The 23512-nt window shown below is 38.7% G+C and overlaps 2 protein-coding genes across 2 annotated transcripts; both read left to right on the forward strand.

Moving 5' to 3' along the window:
- Positions 1–1664: 1664 nt before the first annotated feature.
- Positions 1665–5171, forward strand: LOC106976587 (olfactory receptor 8B3-like). Its single transcript, XM_053203944.1, has 3 exons — positions 1665–1883; positions 3059–3184; positions 4211–5171. The coding sequence occupies exons 2-3, from the start codon at positions 3174–3176 to the stop codon at positions 5169–5171; spliced, it is 972 nt and encodes a 323-aa protein (XP_053059919.1). The 5' UTR covers positions 1665–1883; positions 3059–3173.
- Positions 5172–11440: 6269 nt separating this feature from the next.
- On the forward strand, positions 11441–13293 carry LOC106976617 (olfactory receptor 143-like). The gene has a single exon (XM_015074041.3). It carries the CDS (start codon positions 12023–12025, stop codon positions 12953–12955), a length of 933 nt encoding a protein of 310 aa, XP_014929527.1. The 5' UTR covers positions 11441–12022; the 3' UTR covers positions 12956–13293.
- The last annotated feature ends 10219 nt before the right edge of the window (positions 13294–23512 follow it).

A 23512-nucleotide genomic window follows, 5' to 3' on the forward strand; every position in this document is an offset into this window, starting at 1 on the left:
GAGGCAGGCTCCAGGCTCTGAGGTGTCAGCACAGAGCCTGACGTGGGGCTGGAAGTCACGAACTGTGAGATCACGACCTGAGCCGAAGTTGGATGCTTAACTGACTGAGTCACCCAGGCGCCCCTGCAATCCTTCTTGGTAACATAAGCAGTTGATAAATACATATTTTGTAAGTTATATGTATTATATGTTGTATTCTTATAATAAAATAAATGTTTTCTCAAATTGTCAAAGACTCCAAAAATTTTTTCTAATATATTTAAGCCCATGCGATTCAAGGGTCAACTGTAATTATTTTGTTGTTCAAATAGGTCCAGTTTTGCTCCTTCAGAGCTCCCAGGTTGGATAATGTAAACTTTTGCCATGACTCTGTCTTCTTTTTTAAAAGATGCTTCAGGATCATTTTGTGATTTCCCTGGTTCATCCCCAAAATGAATCATTTCTCCAAGGTGCCCAGTTATTATCAGAGAATGTTATTAAGAAACGAAGGTCTGGGTGTTGGATGTGTTCATTTCTTTAAAATACATTTTCTTTTAATGTTTATTTATTTTTGAGAGAGGGAGACAGCACAAGCAGGGGAAGGGCAGAGAGAGAGAGGGAAATACAGAATATGAAGCCAGCTCCAGGCTCTGAGCTGTCAGCACAGAGCCCAACGCGGGGCTCAAACTCACAAACTGTGAGATCATGACCTGAGCCGAAGTCTGACATTTAACTGACTGAGCTACCCAGGCGCCCCGGATGTGTTCATATTTACTAGGGTATCACTGCTTCTAGGCCCTCTTAGTGGAGAGAGATAGGAAATACGTGTATGTATTCAAATGCTTGTGTATCTATCTGTCTATTATCTATTTATCTATCTATCTATCTATCTATCTACCTATCTTTTTGAATCTATGTATCTTCATATGTGTACTAAGATGTATATTATGTGGTGCTAATCTAGCACCACATAGTTCATTCTAGACTCCCCCTTTTGTACACTTATAACTTCTTTCTGTGACAGAAACACTTGACTATACGTTGCAAGGGTAAAAACAAAAAAACCTGTACATAAACACTGTACCCTGGTTGATAAATTGGTTTCCCAAAGGCGTATGGGTTTGCAACTCTGAAACTCAAATACACATGTACTGAGATTGAATGAATAAGAAATTGTAGCGAATAGAATTTGCATTATGTTCAAATGCCTTTTCCTGACTATTTGACTGTGACTACTAAGGTACACTTTCAGAAAGAGTAATGTTGGTACATACACTGTGTTCCCCCTTGTCTTTGACTGATTATAAGACCTATTTAAATTCTGGGTGTTTCAGCCACTATTCTTAGAGGAGGGAGAATGAAAGCCTTGACTCAGGTTAGCTTAAAGAGAATTCCTAGTTGAACCAGTCTCAGCTGTTATCTGGCTCCTGTCCCTGAAACATTTTCCATGAATAAAACAGATTTAGTTTTGTATGAATACCCAGATTTTTTTTTTTTTTGAGAGAGAGTGTGAGTGGGGAAGGGGCAGAGGGAGAGAGAAAGAGGGAGAGAGAAAGAATCTTAAGCAGGCTCCACACCTAACACAGAACCTGATGCAGGGCTCAATCCTACGATTATGAGATCGTGACCTGAGCTGAAGTCAAGAGTCGAAAGCTCAACGGACTAAGCCACCCAGGTGCCTCCCAATACCCAAATCTTAAGTTACTACAGAAGGTTGAATAAACTTGAATTGTAAAATACAGAATACTACTCAGCAATGAAAGGGACAGACCGCTGATACATACAACAGCTGGGATGGACTTCAGGACATGGTACTTAGTGAAAAACACTAATCTCGGAGGTTACATGTTATATGATTTCATTTATTGTTCTCTAAAGGAATCAACTGAAGAGGTGGAGAACAGGTCAGTGGTTGCCAGAAGACAGATGCAGGTGGAAGGGGTTGGGTTTGGCTGTAAAGGGGTAGAATAGCTGGTGGAGCAGTCCTGTGTCCTAATTGTGGTGGCGAATCTGTACAAGGGATCAGATTGCATTGATCTCCACGTGCGCGCGCGCGCGCGCGCGCGCACACACACACACACACACACACACACAGGCACACACAACACAAACTCTCAGTGCATGTAAAACTGCTGAAAGCTGAATAACATCTATAGTCCTAAATTCTACTTAACATGATTGTTCCAAAGTCAGTTTACTGGTTTTGCTATTATACTACAGTTGTTGGAGATGTAGGTAGGAATCTGGAGTTCCAGGAAATCTCTACGTTATTTTTATAATTCTCTGTGAATCTATATTCATTTGAAAGTAAACTTTAGATATCTTCTCACAAGCATAAGGAGAAATTAATATATACTCTGGAATTTTAAAATTGTGTTTTCTTAAGATGGAAACCTATTACCAGTGATTTTTCTTATAGATTTAATTTTAATATGTGGAAAACAAAGCCATATTGAGTCAGAACAACGCAAAGTAACATTTCATAGAATAATGGGTTGTTATTCTATCAAATAATTTTCTATTTAAACAATAATCTCTGAAAACAAAAGTATCCTTTTGCTGTGTCTATAAAATATACTTAATGATTATTTTAAAATTCTCAAAATATTAAAAAAGCATAATAAATAAACTTTAGGAGATGTGTATAAATTCTGACTAGAACTGGGTTACATAGAATGATAATTAGTGACATTTTCAGTGATGCTATTTATATGCATCCTTCTAAGGGACAGCAGAGGACCCTTTCTCCTAAAACCTAGGGAATATGTAATCCCTGTTGGGAAATTAACATTTACGGTTACAATTAGTATGTAAACTCAGACATCAGATTCTTCCCTGCAGAGTTTATCACGATGGGGAGATCTTAGGGAAGACCTACACCATATTTCTAATGAGGTCTAAAAGAATTATAAGCCTTAAGCAAAAGCCTTGTGCTCTATGTCATGATGGGTCAGGTGTCACCTGTGTGGTTTCCCTTCAAACTCTCTTAGTAAATTTATAACTAGAAGTTTGATCTACTTCTCAGGCTGGCTCCTGGAACATTCAGTCTGGGAGATCTATGCTATTGCTCTTTTGCCAGTAAAGGAAGAAGATCCTGTGACTATCTATATCTGCTCCGTTGTGACATCATAAAAGCCAGTTCTTACAGGGAAGTGGAGGTGAAACTCACGAAGAATCAGCACTGAGTTATCTCAATGGAAGGAGAGTGAGTTATGCAAGTTTCCATTTTTCTCTCACTCTGTTGCTGAAAAATGGGGGAAAGTACTTATTTTGAATAGCAAGAAATTCAGAAGTATGCGGCCCTTAATCCACCGCCTGCATTATTCTTAGCACACCCTTCCTGTGTTGGCTTCATCCTCAGTCTAGTAGCAGGAGAGCTATAGCAGTTCCAAGTGACATGTCCAGAAAATAGAAACATCAGAGGAAAAGATTTGTTTTTTTCCTAAAAATATTTTTTAGCTGAAATATGCTATTTCAGCTGAAATACACATACAATAAAGTTTAAATGTCCTAAGTATATAGCTTGCTACATTTCCACACCCTAACTAATTTAATCAACATCCAAATTATGTTTCTCTTTTGTGCCCTCCTACAAAGAGAAGGAAGCACATCCACCTTCCTTTTACATTCTCTGTCCAGCTAGGATGGAACAAAGGAGGAGAATGTGTAGAAACACCTGATGTATGGTTAAATATAAGTCTTAGGCTACCAAGGGTCTCCTCAATAAGTGTTATCAGTTGACTTTGTAGATTCTTGTGGGAAAGATCTGGAAACCCTGTAGACTCTGACAGACTTCCTTCTAGGAAGCAAAATATCTGAATGATCTCTATTCTAGCAGAAGTTTCTATTTTTTTGTTAGTCATCACTGGGGAACTGAAGTATCTGGTAAGGTAATGGAAATGTGAGTAGGAACTAGGAAGTGAAGGATCAGATGAGTGGGAGGGAGAGAAGGGGGATACCTCCCTTCTGAGATTTAGGTGGGTTTAGTCCTCAGCTACTCCATTCTTGTATCTTCTAGTAAAGACAGGAATAGCTGTTTGTCACATACAACTCATGCAACAAAAGACAGAGTGATTTTAATGCCAATGGCTATGTGTGCAGTCCATTTGGACCCTGTGAAGCAAAGGGACTTATTCGATTTCTGCTGGTCTGAGTCTTCTCATACATAAGAGCATGTAAGGAAGGAGAGAGCTGGGGTCTCTATTAATGGAAGTTTCTTCTGTTCTCACAGATTTCTGAAGAGAAGAATACTGGTTAGAAATGAGTCCTTAGTGACTGAATTTCTTCTTGCTGGCCTAACAGACCGTCCAGAGCTCCAGCAACCCCTCTTCTTCCTGTTTCTGGTGATCTACATTGTCACCATGGTGGGCAACGTTGGCTTGGTCACTCTTATTAGTCTAAATTCTCACCTCCATACCCCCATGTACTACTTCCTCTTCAACCTATCCTTCATTGATGTCTGTTACTCTTCTGCTTTCACCCCCAAGATGCTGATGAACTTTGTATCAAGGGAGAATATCATCTCCTATGTTGGCTGCATGACTCAGCTGTTTTTCTTTCTCTTTTTTGTCATCTCGGAATGCTATATGTTGACCTCAATGGCCTACGATCGCTACGTGGCCATCTGTAATCCGTTGCTGTATAAGGTAACCATGTCCCATCAGGTCTGTGCCTTGCTGACTGTTGCTGCATATATGATGGGGTTTGCTGGAGCCTCTGCCCACACAGGGTGCATGCTCAGACTAACCTTCTGCAGTGTTAATGTCATCAACCATTACCTGTGTGATATTCTTCCTCTCCTCCAACTGTCTTGCAGCAGCACCTATGTCAACGAGGTAGTAGTTCTGATAGTCGTGGGAATTAATATCACAGTACCCAGTTTTACCATCCTAATTTCTTACGTCTTTATCCTCACTAGCATTCTTCATATCAAATCTGCTCAAGGACGATCAAAAGCCTTCAGTACCTGTAGTTCTCACATCATTGCTATTTCTCTTTTCTTTGGCTCAGCAGCATTCATGTATCTTAAATATTCTTCTCCGGGGTCTATGGACGTGGGAAAAATTTCTTCAGTTTTCTACACTAATGTGGTGCCCATGCTTAATCCCTTAATCTACAGTTTGAGAAACAAGGATATCAAAGTTACATTGTGGAAAGCATTGTTTAAAATCCAAAGGAGAAACATGTTCTGATTAGAAATTATAACATAAAGAAATTCAATTTTTATTAAAAAAATTTTTGTATGTATAATTATTTTTGAGAGAGAGACAGACAGAGTGTGAGCAGGGGAGGGGCCAAGAGAGAGGCAGACATAGACTCCAAAGCAGACTCCAGGCTCTGAGCTGTCAGCACAGAGCCAGAGGTGGGGCTCAAACTCATGAACCATGAGCTTACCATGAGGTGGGGCTCAAACTCACGAACCAGTTGGACGCTTAACCGACTGAGCCACCCAGGTACCCCAAGAAATTCAATTTTAAAAATTTTATTATGTTTTTCTAGAGGTTTTGATCATTATAAATGTTGTTTCTGCAGATTGTGTTATCTGTGTTTTAATAGACCTGTCTTAGCATTTCCCTTATAGCTACTTTGTTTCATTGTTTGCTTTTGTATTTCTGTACCTGAAACCAGTTTACTAAATAACTAATAACATGTTTATAAAAAGAAAAAATAAACTGGCTATTTTCTCTTCATACTGTTTCTGTCTCTAAGCTATTCTTAATGTGAACAAATATGATAAGCTTCATAAGTCACAGAAAGTTGAATTTACAGTTATCTCTCTTAAACACAGAAGTGCCAAAAACTAAAGAAACATTCTTATTCTTCTCCATATTATTGCTGGAATAGGCAGGAGGATTCAATGAAATGTGTTCATTACAAACTGTGTATATGGCCTAAAGTATAATCAAGTCCTCTGATATTTTCATTTTGTTCTATTTTCTTACCAACTTTTCCCTTTACCATTCTGTTCTTTCTTGTTCCCATTGAAAATGGCAAAATGCATTCTGTACACCACCAGCTTTTGAGCCTCAAACAGTCTAGTTCATTTAAATTGAAGTGAATACATATATTGCCAAATATAGCATTAATATATATGACTAAAGGAATAATACATATGTATCTCAGGATCCAAATATGGGGGATGGTTGGTGTATGACTAGTCTGTTACTTATCACTTAAAGGAAAATAGTGCATATTGGGAGAAACATGTTAAACACTTTTACTTATTTAATGAAGTTCATCATGAAGAAAGGGTATGTATTAATGATAATAAACTTTATTTCTAGCAACATTTTGTGACCTTCCTTAAACCTGTCTCATAGTCTATTTGGGCTATTATAATAAAATACCACAGACTTAGTGGCTTACAAACAACAGAAATTTATTTCTAACAGCTCTGGAGGCTGTAAGTCCAAGATCAGGGTGCCAGCACAAATGGGTGAGAGCAGTTTTTGAGGTCACACACCTCTCATTACATCCTTACATGGTGGCAGGAACTAGTGATTTTTATGGAGATTGATTGATTGACTGATTGATTGATTTAAAGTTTATTTATTTATTTTGAGAGAGAGAGAAAAGAGTGGGAGAGGGACAGAGAGAGGGAGAGAGAGAATCCCAGGGAAGCTCTGCACTGTCAGCACAGAGCCCAGTTCGGGGTTCAACTCATGAACCATGAGATCATGACCTGAGCTGAAATTAGGAGTTGGATGCTTCACCAGCTGAGCCACCCAGGCGCCCCTCTATGGAGCTTCTTTAAAAGGTATAAATCATACTTATGAGAATTCCATTGTCATGAACTAAGCACCTCCCAAAGGCCCCATGTTCTAATATCATGTTTGGGGGTTAGGATTTCAACATTTGACCACAGCACTTTGTCTCACCAATAAGAAAATAAATATTTACAGTAGATGCTGTTTCTTTCAATTTTCCTATCTCTCCATGTTTTCTCATTAGTATATTTAGAATTTCAGATACATTGGGAGGGCAAGAAATGCTTGTTGAATTGGATTGTCTTGTTTGAATAACAACAATAATAAATTTATTGCTAAAACAATAATTAATAAAACATAATAAAATAACAATAATAGATAAATAAGAAAGAACACTGGGACATATTTTGTTTTGGGGAGTGGACTGTGGCAGTCATAGAGAGCTCCTCTTCAAGAGAACCAGCTGTGTGGAGAATTGTTGACTAATAGTCTATAGCTGATACTTCTTTGGATTCACCATCATGTTCAGGCAGAGTCCACGCTCACTCTGAGATGTCCCCAGCCGATGGCTGAGCATGATGGGTCAGACAGGAGCTGGCCAATATCTGCGTAACATGGCGTCTTCTGATAGGCAGTCTTTGCTTAGGGACCTCCTGTCGTCCTAACAGAGAATTCTTAGAACTGCACTATAGGCTGACATTTTCCTACCCTGTCCTTCCTTCTCTTCCTTCTTTCTTAGGTGTTGAGGTTTCAACCCAGTCTGAAAGCCTTTATCATTGATTCCTTCTCCTTCCCATTTTATCCTTCTCAGGCATTTACCACAATAAATATCTTGCAGGTCTAACTATTCCTTGGCATCTGCTTCTTGGGGAACTTTAGATGACACAGAAGATTGACACTAACTGATTTTACCACTTAGATTTAGGCTCTGGTAATGAGGACAGATTGGTTTTGTTATAAAGATGGATAAATAAGTCATGGTACAGCATAGAAGGTTCAGAGAGAAATCCTTACTTATACAGTCAATTGATTTTTGACCAAGCAGCAAAGTAAATCCATAGGGATAGGAAAATCTTTTAAGCAAATTGCAGCTGGAAATACTATTCATGAGAAAACAATTAAATGACCTCTACCTCACACCATATACAACACTTAATTTTAAATATATCAAACCACACATATAAAGCTTAAAAATAAATCTTCTGGAAGAAAATATAGAAAAGTATGCTGGTGTAGGCACAGATTTCTTAGACATACTCTAGAAAGTACTACATTCAAAAGAAAAAAAAAAAACAAAGACAAAGTAAACTTCATTAAAATTAGAACATCTGGGGACACCTGGGTGGCTCAGTCGGTTGAGTGTCCGACTTCGGCTCAGGTCGTGATCTTGCGGTCTGTGAGTTCGAGCCCTGCGTTGGGCTTTGTGCTGACAGCTCGGAGCCTGGAGCCTGCTTCGGATTCTGTGTCCCCCTCCCTCTCTCTGTCCCTCCACCACTCATGCTCTGTCTCTCTCTGTCTCAGAAATAAACATTAAAAAAATTAAAAAAAAAATTAGAACATCTGTTTATCAGAAAACTATTCGTAGGCAAGCCACAGACTTGGCAAATGTTTGCAATACATATACCTGACAAAGGTATTGTAACCATAATATGTAACAAGTTAAAAATTAAGAGATACCTCAATAATAAAAAGGCCATTTCATAAATGGGCAAATGATTTGAAAGATACATCCCAAAGAAAGGCATGCAAATGGCCAATAAGCACATGGAAATGTGCTTAACTTTCCATACCTCCTTAGATGCACAGTCAGTAGCTGGACAACACTCCCTTGGCAACTGTATTGCCCAAGCTTCAGTGCATGGGCTGTGTGTATCCTGAGCAGCTTAAGCACTTGTCGGGTTTCCATTCATCCAAGCACCGATCCCATAGAGCTGCTCCTCTGAGATTCCAGAATCTGGTTATTCTTCCTTTTCTATGTGTTCCACCAGTTGTGAAAATGGTTATTTTCTATAGTTTACTAGTCTTTATACTTTTTTGTAGTTTAATATTTTCTGTAGTTTAACAGTCTTTATAGTTTTCAATTTTTTTCTCTTTCCCCCTTGCAATATCTGTATAAACCAATTCTTTGTTTTAAATATACTCTATAGGAAGCACATATTATGCCATTTGTTTTTCTGACTGGACCTTGTCTGATACGGGTAACTCATTTTATGTGATTTTGATGGATTGATTTACTCACGTTAGGAGACATTGTCTTGTCCAATCAGCACATGCCGAATCTCAATGGCAGTGATTAGTCAGAAATAGGCATTTGACTTGTCTTTTCTGCCATAACTATTAAAAAAACATTTTTCTTTTCTCCCTAGAGTTACTGAGTTGGTAAGATTAAATCTAAGGATTTTGATTGTTCTCTTTTCACTACATGGGGAGAACCCATCTGAGATTAAAACTGAGTAGAATTAAATAGAACAAAAAGTGGGAGGAGAGACATACCCATGAAGGACTTTGTCCTGTACAGCCACACAAGAAGCCATGTGCGTTCTCAATTCACCAATTTCACACACTTCTGTGTTACAGGCTGGCTTATCGAGATAAATTTGACTTGAATTTCTGTCACTTAATTTGAAGGAGTCTTTATGTATGCTTTAGAAAATTGTGTATATCACCTCTACCACACAATTAGGTAGTGGTAAAATAAATCAATTTTGGATTCATAGCCATTTAAATATGAATCTTTCTCTGGCAGTTGCTGCTTTGACCTTGCAACAGCAATTAATCCCTCCTGCCTGATTTAGAGGGTGGGTGTAAGGTGACATGAGGGAAGGTGGATAAAGAATCTAGCACTGTGACTGGCTAACAATAACTAATAGTGCTACAAATCTCAGTTTCCTTGGTTGTCTCTCTAATATACTGAGAAATCATAGGGTCAAGGCCTATACCTCATTCTGTTCGTGTTCACTCTGTCTTGTAGTCTAAATGCTCAAAAAATTGTTCATTAAATGAAATGAGCCAGTAAAATCTCTAAAATAAAGAGAAAGTCTATTTATGGAGTTTTAGCCCTCATGTAGCATCTACTTTGGGTGGAATATAACTGATCAAGACCTGGAACATTAAACTCCAGGCTCCAGGTTCCTGTGGACTTAGTGTGATCCTAGAAGTGCAGTGGAGGACTCGGGTTAAAGACAGAAGACAACGTAAGCAACTTGTCTCTACTTCTTCTTGAAATTCACTGATGTGACAGAATGGATTAAAATGGCATTAACTCAGATAATTTATGATTATAGCCATATGTCCGTAGGAATTAGGAATAGAGAGCAAGAAGAGAATGTGCACGAGTGTGCAGTGATGAAAGGGGTGCAGTGATGAAAGGTGCAGTGATGAAATGATGTACGAGTCCAGGTTGGAAAACTGTTAGAGTAATCTGAATTTGAGATAACGAGAGAATGCAGAAGCTGTGTAAGAGGGAAGACCAAACCTCTCAAGGAGTTGGATTCTCTGGGACTTGGAGACTGGATGAAGATGGCAAGAGAGAGGAAATTGCTTCAGTTTAGTTTGTAGACTAGTTGCCTTGGATGATGGTGAAAATGATGATCTGGAGGAGGAGCAATGGAAATCGTAAGAAAATGCTAACTTCAGTTTTGGGAACTTTGTGCTTGTGGCACATAATGGACATAAGATAGAGCTTTCTGAGAGGTACTTAAGGAAGAAGTGCATATATATGTACATATAGATCTACATATGGATCCACATTTCTCAAAATGTGTGATTTTGCCCCCCCCCACTCCCCCCCAGGGACCTGTGCCAATGTCTGGAGAACATTTTGCTGGTCACAACTGGTGCTAGGGATACTACTGGCATCTAATGGGTAGAGGCCAGGGATGCTTTCAACTTATGATATGCAGGATGGTCTCATGATAAAGAATTATCTTGTTCAAAATGTTAATGGTGCCAAGGTTGAAAAACCTTGATATGATTAATGTGGATTGGGAATAGGGGAGGGGTACCAACACTTATCAGGCCCCTTTTATGTGTCAGGCATGTTTCTGATACTTTATATGATTTAACCCATTTAATCCTCACAGCAATCCCTATGAGATTGCTCTTTACTAAACTCATTTATAGATATACATAGGTATAAGTAAATATAAAAGTATACATACAAGGGCCGGAGAAGTTATCACTGCCTTCAGTCTCATAATTAAGGACTTTAAAGCCCAGACTTAAACTCAGTCTCACTTGAGGGCCCACTCCCACTCTCTCAACCACTTTGCTAGAATATCCCTTTACAGGAGTGAGATCCACAAACATGGACAGGGCTAAAGCTATGATTTAATGTTTTGCTTATGCGATCCCAGAGGCTTTAGGAAAATGCTAGAAATGGCAAGTGACCATGCCCAGATTTTCCTCTTAGAACTGTGCAAAGACTCCAGGGGATGATGAAGGAAATGAGGCACTTCCTTCCTCTGAATTGGGGGTTAAGAATGTCTATTGTGAAATTATAAACTGAGCAGAACATGGAGTCCTAAGGGATCCAACATTAGGTCTATGACACAGGATATAAACATAGGCTCAATAATGTCTATCCTCAGTGGACTCATTTAACTTGGAAGGAAATAATGAGGGAGAGAATAAATCTTCTGTGATTCTAATCAATTTCCCCAGAACTACAGGTCATGGAATAGATTCCCATTTGAGTCAATTGTTTTGGAGCTCCAATAAGGTTGTTGTCCTCCTTGCAAGTGAAGAGGACTTCTGGACAAATTTTCAAATAGAGAGCATGGCCTGTTCTCCAGAATGCCTCTTTTAGCCTGTCAAAGACCTAGGGTGTACTGATGGATATTGCCTTTTTCCTTGTCAGAAACTTTGACCCCTCAGGACTGTAGAGTAGAAGTGGCCATAAGGTCCAGCAGCAGTGAGGCCTCTAGGAAAGCGAAGGTGAGGGTTGAATTACATTTGTCTGGATAATTTTCTTTCAGACTCCAGACTGCACAAGTCAAGGGTTGTGGGGAACAACACCAATTTATTAATTTATTGCTCTTGTCAGCCTTAATCCTGAATGGAAACTGGGGAGAAGGGAGGAAATGATGTGCAGAGACATTGGGGGTCTACCAGCATTCTTTCTGCACAAATAGCATGTGTAGAATTAGAGGAGAAAATGAGGAGTCATTCAGAATAATCATAGTAAGTCGTTCTCCTTGGATTCCTTGCATGTGTCTTTAGATAACCTTGAGCTTGTAAACCAGCAGATGCATCTCTACCTCTGGAGACAAAGAGTGAGGGTCCATTGTTAATGTCAGCTTCTACCTCTGTTCTTGCAGATCATACCTGTGAAGTGAATGGCTGTGGAAAATGACTCCTCTGTGACTGACTTTATCCTTATGGGATTAACAGACCAACCTGAACTCCAACTACCTCTGTTTTTTCTGTTTTTGGTGAACTATGTGGTCACTGTGGTGGGCAATTTGAGCTTAATTAATTTAATTTGCCTGAATTCACACCTTCACACCCCCATGTACTTTTTCCTCTTCAATCTGTCCCTGATTGATCTCTGTTATTCATTTGTCTCTACCCCAAAAATGCTGATGAGCTTTATTTCGGACAAGAACATCATCTCCTTAATGGGATGCATGACTCAGTTATTTTTCTTCTGCTTTTTTGTCAACTCTGAGTGCTATGTGTTGACAGCCATGGCCTATGATCGCTATGTGGCCATCTGTAAACCTCTGCTGTACACCATTACCATGTCCCCTCAAGTCTGTTCTCTGCTGATGTCTGGTTCATATGTGATGGGTTTTGCTGGTGCCATGGTCCACACAGGGTGCATGATCAGGCTGATCTTTTGTGACTCCAGTGCCATTGACCATTACATGTGTGACATTTTTCCCCTCCTCCAGCTCTCCTGCAGCAGTACCTATGCCAGTGAGCTGGTTATCTCTGTTATTGTGGGCTCAGTTGTCATTGCATCTAGCCTCATTATCTTTATTTCTTATTTTTTGATTCTTTTCAATATCCTTCACATCTCATCAGCTCAGGGTTGGCCCAAAGCCTTCAGCACCTGTGGCTCCCACATAGTAACTGTTGGCCTGTTCTATGGATTTGGGTTGCTCACTCATGTCAAGCCATCATCTTCTGGGTCTGTGAGCCAAGGGAAATTTTTCTCAGTGTTTTACACCAATGTGGTACCCATGCTCAACCCTTTCATTTATAGCCTCAGGAATAAAGATACCAAACTTGCTCTGAAGAAAACCCTGAAGAGAATTACAAACTGAGTAGAACCATCTATGTCTCCTTTACTATGTCTTTTTGTCTGCTCTCTGGTCTTCTTCATCCTCTTCTTATTTTTTTCCTTCCTCTTACCCTTTATAAAGTCTTCTGGGCAGGATTTCTACCTTAGTTTCCTTTTTTCCCCCTCTTGTCACTTAATGTAACTATTTGGGCCTATTCCTGGACTTGAGGGTCATCCTCAGTTCTAAGGTGACCCCAAACTGATCTTTATTCACCGTATCAGTTGGAGACACAAGGCTAACCTTTCCTATTTAAGGATAATTCTACCTATTAGTTTTTCTCTTGTCTTTCCCATCCAGGGTAAGCCATCAGGTAGTATGCTATCTTACGAGTTCATTTCTTCTTTTTTTTTTTTTTTTGCTTTCTCTGAAACAGTTACACAGAGAACTTCCCTGTTTCAAGGGTTTTATTACCTATAATTGCATTAAAACAGAGAAGGCATGAGAAAAATTGTGGACACAATACATTTGTAAAAATTTCCAGAAATTTTTAGGATTCTTTTAGTAATGGTTCTTGTTCTGGATTTTTATTATCATGTATGTAATGGAATTGAATACCTTGTTGAATCTAGCTTCTTTCTTTTATTCTTGAAGATGCTTGGAAATGAATGAGCTACACTACTCTGCTCACATTTTCCAATCCCCACTAATAATGAATGCCTCTGTTTGTGCAGTGGTCAACTGATATTTTGTCATAAATAGAATTGAAATTACCATCAACTTGTCTGTGTATGCATGGATTGTGATTGTGATTAAAAATCACAGAATAATATTCTTGGCTACAGAATAGGGTGTCATGTGCAATGTCAAGATTCTTTGCCTAGCTCTGTAACAGGGATTCCCTTTTGCAAAGGAAGATTTGTTTCCTGCTTTCAAAAGACAAAAATATATGGCGGAAACCTTGCCCTATTGGGATTTATTTTTTCAATATGTAAATTTGACTCCTCCCTTTGGTCTCTTACAAGAAAAATTAAATCTATGGTCCATATGTGTGCCACATTCTTTATAAGTTATATTAAAAGATAAGCCTATCTATCCTGTTCTTGGATGAGGAAATAGTTATGTGACTTGCAGGTACACTTAATGGTGCAGAGCCCAGTGTTTTAGTCCACTGTGCATCTCACAAAGAAATGGAAGGGAAGAAAGGAGAATTGTGAAGGAATAAGAGAACTTCTGGAATGTTGTTCCAGAATGAGTTTGAAAGTGGGAATTTTCATGGAAATAATGTCCTCAGCCATGATGCCTGTCCAAAAGCAATTGTCTACAGAGCTTTGATGCCCAGCTAGAAAAATGCATCTGTCTCTGGAGAAGTTTGATTTTAAAGTGAGGTTACAGGGTGAGTTACAAAGATATATTTTGTCACAATCTTTTTATGTCTGTGATCATTTCTTGGGATACTGAGGCTGAAGAGTTTGGGGGTAAGCCTCCCTGGTGAGGCATGCTACAATTTTCAGAGTATTATGTATAGTTTAACAAGCCTGTTAGATATTATGCTATCTGCTGGAAACAAGCAACAAGAAAGAGTTCTTTATAATAAATACAATGGAAAATAGGACTCTACAAAATTTTCCTATTTTGTGTGTAACTTTGTGTGTGTGTACCATCCATAACTACTTTCAATGATTTTAGGGTCAGATATCTCTCAAGGGATATATCCTAGGCAGGGGATATATTAGATTATCTCTGTCATTTTTATGTTTATACAAAGATATCATGAGTTTTGAGAAGTTATAAAACATTAGTTTGTAAGAATAGCCTTATGAAATAACTAATGCTTTTAAGAACTTTGCTTAAACCAGATTAAGATTATTTTTACAAGATTTGGCTCAGTCAGTTAAGGGCCCAACTCTTGATTTTGGCTCAGGTCATGATCTTGCAGTTTGTGAGATCAAACCCTGCCTCTGGCTCTGTGCTGACAGCATGAAGCCTGCTTGGGATTCTCTCTCTCCCTCTCTCTCTCTGTCCCTCCCCTGCTTGCACTCTAACTTTCTCTCTCTCCCAAAATAAACAAACATTAAAAAACTACAAGAACAGATAATCAGGTAATTATATTTAGTATACTACCTAGCACACTGTCATAATTTTTATGGTTTGTTTTTTGAGAGAGAGAGCATGAATGGGGGAAGGCAGAGAGAGGGGGACAGAGGATCTGAAGCAGGGTCCACGGCATCAGCACAGAGCCTGATGTGGGGCTGGAACTCACACACCTTGAGATCATGACCTAAGCCGAAGATCAATGATCAAACAACTGAGCCACCCAGGTGCCCCACTGTCATAATTAAAAAACAAAAAACAAAACAAAACTTTTATTCCTCAAGTAAATATGAATGCCTCATACCCACATCTGTCCTTCTTTTTCTACATCCACTTAAATGCCTAGTTAAATAGCTTAAAACTGTTTGGTTTGAATTTGGCTCTAAAGCACATGTTTTTAGAAGTTCACATGCTTTAATAAAGACCTAGAATAAGACATACAACATCCGTGTCTATAAATCCTTGGTACTTAACAAAAAATAAAATGTTTATCACAGGCATAGCAGATAACTTGTGGTCTGAATACTGTATGTAGGCATCAGCACTCCATAGCCTGGCTCAGTTCTGTGAAGTCAACAGTCTTAACTTCACAGGTCAAAATTCTTGTGTTGACCTAGCAAATCTAATTGATTTAACTTTTTAATTTAAACCACATTTTAATATTTATAAATAAAATTGTTAAAATTTAAGCCTAGTGTTTTAAATATTTATGTAATAAGAAAATTCAATGTGAAATAATTTCAGAATATATAAGCTTATTTTACGACTATTGAATGTTTGGAAATTTTGTATATGTATTTTGGTGACTTTTTAAAAGATGTGGATATTGTTATATACTTATTTCTTTTTCTCCTGTTATATCATAGTTGTTTCCTAAACAATTTAAATTGGAAAATCCTTTGTTTCACTTACATTCAACCCATATTAACATAAGTTAAAGACATATCAAATCTTTTTTATATATAGAAAATTACATTAATTATAATCTGCTTAAGTAGATTATGTTAACTTAAAAGGGTCCTTTATTTAAACTTTCCAAGAAAACATGAAATAAGAAATCTTAGAAACTTATTGTTTTAGCAGTTATGAATGGTGAATGGTACCTGTTCATCAACCAAGTTCATTCCATTATTTCAAGGAATTGAAATGTTTTCAGGTCCTTGATTTGCTTCAGCACTAAGGCTGACTTACTAATGAAAAACTTTTTAGATTTTTTTTAAATCCAAAGTTCTCATTCTTTCTCCTTCATGAATAAAAATTGGGACAGTTTTCTCTGCATAGCAGACAGTATGGCAAATGGGTTAAGGTTAAGGTGTTGGATTTAGGGCAATCAGATTTGACTGTGAACAGCTGGAGTTTAAATCTGATTGCCAAGCATGTGGTAGGTAGCCTAGAAACAGAGATAAAGAGGAAAGGAAGTCTCTACTACAAAGCTGTAATCATCAAGACAGCATGCTTTTAATTCCCTTGCCTTTGGAGATGTGTCAAGTACGAAATTGCTGCAGCTGAGATCAGAGAGGTTTTTTCCTGCTTTCTCCTCTAGCATTTTGATGGTTTCCTGTCTCACATTCATGTCCTTTATCCATTTTGAGTTTATTTTTGTGACTGGTGTAAGAAAGTGGTCTAGTTTCATCCTTCTGCATGTTGCTGTCCAGTTCTCCCAGCACCATTTGTTAAAGAGACTTTTTTTTCCATTGGAAAGAGCCTAAATGTCCATCAATGGATGAATGGATAAAGAAATTGTGGTTTATATACACAATGGAATACTACCTGGAAATGAGAAAGAATGAAATATGGCCTCTTATAGCAATGTGGATAGAATTGGAGAGTGTTATGCTAAGTGATATACAGAGAAAGATAGATACCATATGTTTTCACTCTTATGTGGATCCTGAGAAACTTAACAGAAGACCATGGGGGAGGGGAAGGAAAAAAAGAGAGAGGGAGAGAGCCAAACATAAGAGACTCTTAAAAACTGAGAATAAACTTAGGGTTGATGGGGGGTGGAAGGGGGGGCAGGGTGAGTGATGGGCATTAAGAAGGGCACCTGTTGGGATGACCACTGGGTGTTGTATGGAAACAAATTTGAGAAAAAAACAAGAGGTAGGAAGATGGCAGCATAGGAGGACGCTGGGCTCACCTCATCCTGCTGATCACTTAGATTCCACCCACCCTACCTAACTAACCTAGAAAACCTCCAGAAGACTAACAAAATGGACTGTCCGGAGCCACGTGTAGACAAGAGGCCCACAGAAGAGGATCCACCCGGCTAGTACGCCCTTGGCCAGATCCCATTGAGGCAGCACCACAAGCCTAGAAGTGTGCAAGTAGCCCAGACAGGGGCCACACCACTCCAGAGTGAGTTCTGTCCTGGGAGAGGGAAAGATAATGTAAACATCAGTCTGACTGTGGCCCCAGCAGTGGGCTGGAGACAGACATCAGGTCTCACTACGGCCCCGCCCACCAACACAAGTTACTCCAGCACAGGGGGAGTACTCTGCAGTTCCACGCCACCCCAGGGACTACCCAAAATGACAAACTGGAAGAACTCTCTGCAAAAGAAACTCCAGGAAGTACAACAGCTAACGAATTGGTCAAAAACGATTTAAGCAATATAATGGAAAAAGAATTTAGAATAACAGTCATAAAATTAATTGCTGAGCTTGAAAAAAGTATAGAGGACAGCAGAGACTGTATTGCTACAAAGATCAAGGGACTAAGAAATAGTCATGAGGAGCTAAAAAATATTATAAATGAGGTGCAAAATAAAATGGAGGTGATCACAGCTCGGATTGAAGAGGCAGAGGAAAGAATAGGAAAATTAGAAGAAAAAATTATGGAAAAAGAGGAAGCTGAGAAAAAGAGAGATAAAAAAATCCAGGAGTATGAGGGGAGAATTAGAGAACTACGTGATGCATTCAAACAGAACAATGTATGTATTGTAGGAATTCCAGAAGAGGAAGAGAGAGAGAAAAGGGCTGAAGGTGTAGTTGAACAAATCATAGCTGAGAACTTCCCTGATCTGGGGAAGGAAAAAGGCATTGAAATCCAAGAGGCACAGAGAACTCCCTTAAGATGTAACTTGAATCGATCTTCTGCACAACATATCATAGTGAAACTAGCAAAATACAAGGATAAAGAGAAAATTCTGAAAGCAGCTGGGCATAAACAGGCTCTAACCTGTAAAGGGAGACCCATAAGACTAGCGGCAGACCTATCTATTGAAACTTGGCAAGCCAGAAAGGAATGGCAGGAAATCTTCAACGTAATGAACAGAAAAAAATATGCAGCTGAGAATCCTTTATCCAGCAAGTCCGTCATTCAGAATAGAAGGGGGCATAAAGGTCTTCACAAACAAACAAAAACTGAAGGAATTCATCACCACTAAACCAGCCCTACAAGAGCTCCTAAGGGGGATTCTGTGAGTGAAATGTTGCAAGGACCACAAAGTACCAGAGACATCACTACAAGCATGAAACCTACAGACATCACAATGACTCTAAACCCATACCTTTCTATAATAACACTGAATGTAAATGGACTAAATGCTCCAACCAAAAGACATAGGGTATCAAATGGGTAAAAAACCAAGACCCATCTTTTTGCTGTCTACAAGAGACTCATTTTAGACCTAGGACACCTTCAGATTGAAAGTGAGGGGATGGAGAACTAGCTATCATGCTAATGGAAGTCAAAAGAAAGCTGGAGTAGCCATACTTATATCAGACAAACTAGACTTTAAATCAAAGGCTGTAACAAGAGATGAAGAATCGCATTATATAAGAATTATAGGGTCTATCCATCAGGAAGAGCTAACAATTATAAATGTCTATGCGCCGAATACAGGAGCCCCCAAATATATAAAACAATTAATCACAAACATAAGCAACCTTATTGATAAAAATGTAGAAATTGCAGGGGACTTACACTTATAGCAATGGATAGATCATCTAGACAAGGATCAATAAAGAAACAAGGGCCCTGAATGATACATTGGATCAGATGGACTTGACAGATATATTTAGAACTCTGCATCCCAAAGCAACAGAATACACTTTCTTCTCAAGTGCACATGGAACATTCTCCAAATTAGATGACATACCGGGTCACAAAACTGCCCTTCATAAGTATACAAGAATTGAGATCATACCATGCACACTTTCAGACCACAATGCTATGAAACTTGAAATCAACCACAGGAAGAAATCTGGAAAGCCTCCAAAAGCATAGAAGTTAAAGAACACCCTACTAAAGAATGAATGGGTCAACCTGCCAATTAGAGAAGAAATTAAAAAATATATGGAAACAAATGAAAATGAAAATACAACACTCCAAACGCTTTGGGATGCAGCAAAGGCAGTCCTGAGAGGAAAATACATTTCAATCCAGGCCTATTTCAAGAAACAAGAAAAATCTCAAATACGAAATCTAACAGCACACCTAAAGGAAATAGAAGCTGAACAACAAAGTCACCCCAAACCCAGCAGAAGAAGAGAAATAATAAAGATCAGAGCAGAAATAAACAATATAGAATCTAAAAAAAAACTGTAGAGCTGATCAATGAAACCAAGAGTTGTTTTTTTGAAAAAATAAACAAAATTGATAAACCTCTAGCCAGGCTTCTCAAAAAGAAAAGGGAGATGACCCAAATGGATAAAAGCATGAAGGAAAATGGAATTATTACAACCAATCCCTCAGAAATACAAACAACTATCAGGGAAAACTACATAAAATTATTTGCCAACAAACTGGACAACTGGGAAGAAATGGACAAATTCCTAAACACCCACACACTTCCAAAACTCAAACAGGAAGAAATAGAAAACTTGAACAGACCCATAACCAGCAAAGAAATTGAATCAGTTGTCAAATACCTTCCAACAAATAAGAGTCCAGGACCAGATGGCTTCCCTGGGGAAATCTACCAGACATTTAAAACAGAGCTAATACCTATCCTTCTCAAGCTATTCCAAAAAATGGAAAGGGAAGGAAAACTTCCAGACTCATTCTATGAAGCTGGCATTACTTTGATTCCTAAATCAGACAGAGACTCAGCAAAACAAGAGAACTACAGGCCAGTATCCCTGATGAATATAGGTGCAAAAATTCCCAACAAGAGACTCTCAAATCGAATTCAACAGCATATAAAAAAATTACTCATCATGATCAAGTGGAATTCATTCCTGGGATGCAGGGCTGGTTCAACATTCACAAATCAATCAACGTGATACATCACATTACTAAAAGAAAAGATAAGAACCATATGATCCTGTCAATCGATGCAGAAAAAGCATTTGACAAAATTCAGCACCTTTCTTAATAAAAACCCTCAAGAAAGTCGGGATAGAAAGAACATACTTAAACATCATCAAAGCCATTTATGAGAAGCCCACAGCTAACATCATCCTCAATGGGGAAAAACTGAGAGCTTTTTCCCTGAGATTAGGAACACGACAGAGATGTCCACTCTCACCACTGTTGTTTAACATAGTGTTGGAAGTTCTAGCATCAGCAACCAGACAACAAAAGGAAATCAAAGGCATCAAAATTGGCAAAGATGAAGTTAAGCTTTCATTTTTTGCAGATGACATGATACTATACATGGAAAATCCGATAGACTCCACCAGAAGTCTGCTAGAACTGATACATGAATTCAGCAAAGTCGCAGGATACAACATCAATGTACAGAAATCAGTTGCATTCTTATACACTAATAATGAAGCAACAGAAAGACAAATAAAGAAACTTATCCCATTCACAATTGCACCAAGAAGCATAAAATACCTAGGAGTAAAACGTAACCACAGATGTAAAAGATCTGTATGCTGAAAACTATAGAAAGCTTTTGAAGGAAATTGAAGAAGATATAAAGAAATGGAAAAACATTCCGTGCTCATGGGTTGGAAGAATAAATATTGTTAAAATGTCAATACTACCCACAGCCACCTACACATTCAATGCAATCCCAATCAAAATTGCACCAGCATTCTTCTCGAAACTAGAACAAGCAATCCTAAAATTCATATGGAACCACAAAAGGCCCCGAATAGCCAAAGTAATTTTGAAGAAGAAGACCAAAGCGGGAGGCATCACCATCCCAGACTTTAGCCTCTACTACAAAGCTGTAATCATCAAGACAGCATGGTATTGGCACAAAAACAGACACATGGACCAATGGAATAGAATAGAAACCCCAGAACTAGACCCACAAAAGTATGGCCAACTAATCTTTGACAAAGTGGGAAAGAATATGCAATGGAAAAAAGACAGTCTCTTTAACAAATGGTGCTGGGAGAACTGGACAGCAACATGCAGATTATTGAAACTAGACCACTTTCTTACAACATTCACAAAAATAAACTCAAAATGGATGAAGGACCTCAATGTGAGACAGGAAACCATCAAAATGCTAGAGGAGAAAGCAGGAAAAGACCTCTCTGACCTCAGCCATAGCAATTTCTTACTTGACACATCCCCAAAGGCAAGGGAATTAAAAGCAAAAATAAACTACTGGGACTTTATGAAGATAAAAAGCTTCTGCACAGCAAAGGAAACAACCAACAAAACTGAAAGGCAACCAACGGAATGGGAAAAGATATTTGCAAATGACATATCGGACAAAGGGCTAGTATCCAAAATCTGTAAAGAGCTCACCAAACTCCACACCCAAAAAACAACCCAGTGAAGAAATGGGCAGAAAACATGAATAGACACTGCTCTAAAGAAGACTTCTGGATGGCCAACAGGCACAGGAAAAGATGCTCAACATCGCTCCTCATCAGGGAAATAGAAATCAAAACCACACTCAGATATCGTCTCACGCCAGTCAGAATGGCCAAAATGAACAAATCAGAGACTATAGATGCTGGCGAGGATGTGGAGAAACGGGAACCCTCTTGTACTGTTGGCAACTGGTGCAGCCGCTCTGGAAAACAGTGTGGAGGTTCCTCAAAAAATTAAAAATAGACCTACCCTATGACCCAGCAATAGCACTGCTAGGAATTTATCCAAGGGATACAGGAGTACTGATGCATAGGGGCTCTTGTACCCCAATGTTTATAGCAGCACTCTCAACAATAGCCAAATTATGGAAAGAGCCCAAATGTCCATCAACTGATGAATGGATAAAGAAATTTTGGTTTGTATACACAATGGAGTACTACGTGGCAATGAGAAAGAATGAAATATGGCCCTTTGTAGCAACGTGGATGGAACTGGAGAGTGTGATGCTAAGTGAAATAAGCCATACAGAGAAAGACAGATACCATATGGTTTCACTGTTATGTGGATCCTGAGAAACTTAACAGAAACCCATGGGGGAGGGGAAGGAAAAAAAAAAAAAAAGAGGTTAGAGTGGAAGAAGGCCAAAGCATAAGAGACTCTTAAAAACTGAGAACAAACTGAGGGTTGATGGGGGGTGGGAGGGAGGGGAGGGTGGGTGATGGGTATTGAGGAGGGCACCTGTTGGGATGAGCACTGGGTGTTGTATGGAAACCAATTTGACAATAAACTTCATATATTGAAAAAAAATAAAAATAAATAAAAAAATCTCATCAAACAAACAGACAAAAACTCAAGACAAATATGTGAGAGGTAATAGATGTGTTAATTCAAAGGGGGGAATTCTTACACAATGTATATGTACATCAAATCCTGATGTTGTACACCTTAAATTTATTTTTAATTTTATTTAAACCCAAGTTAGTTAACATATAGTGTAATAAAACTATCTATTTTTACCTTCAAAAAAAAAACTGAGAACAAACTGAGGTTTGATGGGGGGTGGAGGGGGGAGGATGGGTGATGGGCATTGAGGAAGACACCTCATTGGAAAGAGCACTGGGTGTTGTATGGAAACCAATTTGACATAAATTTCATATTAAAAATAAGTAAATAAATAATCAAATAAATATTAAAAAATTTTTTTAGATAAAAGTCGACCCAAGGTCTAATAAGTCATTTTATAGAAGGGTTTTCTAAAATCACCACTGTTCACATTTTGGGCCAGATAATTCTTTGTTGTGGAAGGTTGTCCTCTGTATTGTAGAATGCTTGGGAGCATCCATCCCTGGCTTTTACCCACCATGTGCCAGTAGCATTCTCCCCATCCTTCCTCTCCCAACCCCCAGATGGTGACAACCAAAACTGTTTCCAGACATTGTCAAATGTACCCTGGGGATTAAAATTACACCAGTTTCGTTGTGCCTGGGTGGCTTAGTCGGTTTAGCGTCTGACTTTGGCTCAGGTCATGATCCCACAGTTGGTGGGTTCGAGCCCAACACTGGGCTGTGTGCTGACTGCTCAGAGCCTGGACCTTGCTGTGGATCTGTGTCTCCCTCTCTCTCTGCCCCTCCCCCACTCATGTTTTGTCTGTCTCTCAAAGATAAATAGAAATGTTTTACAAAATTAAAAAAAAAAAAAGAGTAAAGGAAGTCTGATGTGATTGCACTCCTACGGTTTTGGCAAGCAGCAAGAACAAGAAACAAAAATGGTACCCACTGCTCCATT

The sequence above is a fragment of the Acinonyx jubatus genome, chromosome D1, assembly GCF_027475565.1.
Source record: "Acinonyx jubatus isolate Ajub_Pintada_27869175 chromosome D1, VMU_Ajub_asm_v1.0, whole genome shotgun sequence".
Taxonomy (NCBI): Eukaryota; Metazoa; Chordata; class Mammalia; order Carnivora; family Felidae; genus Acinonyx; species Acinonyx jubatus.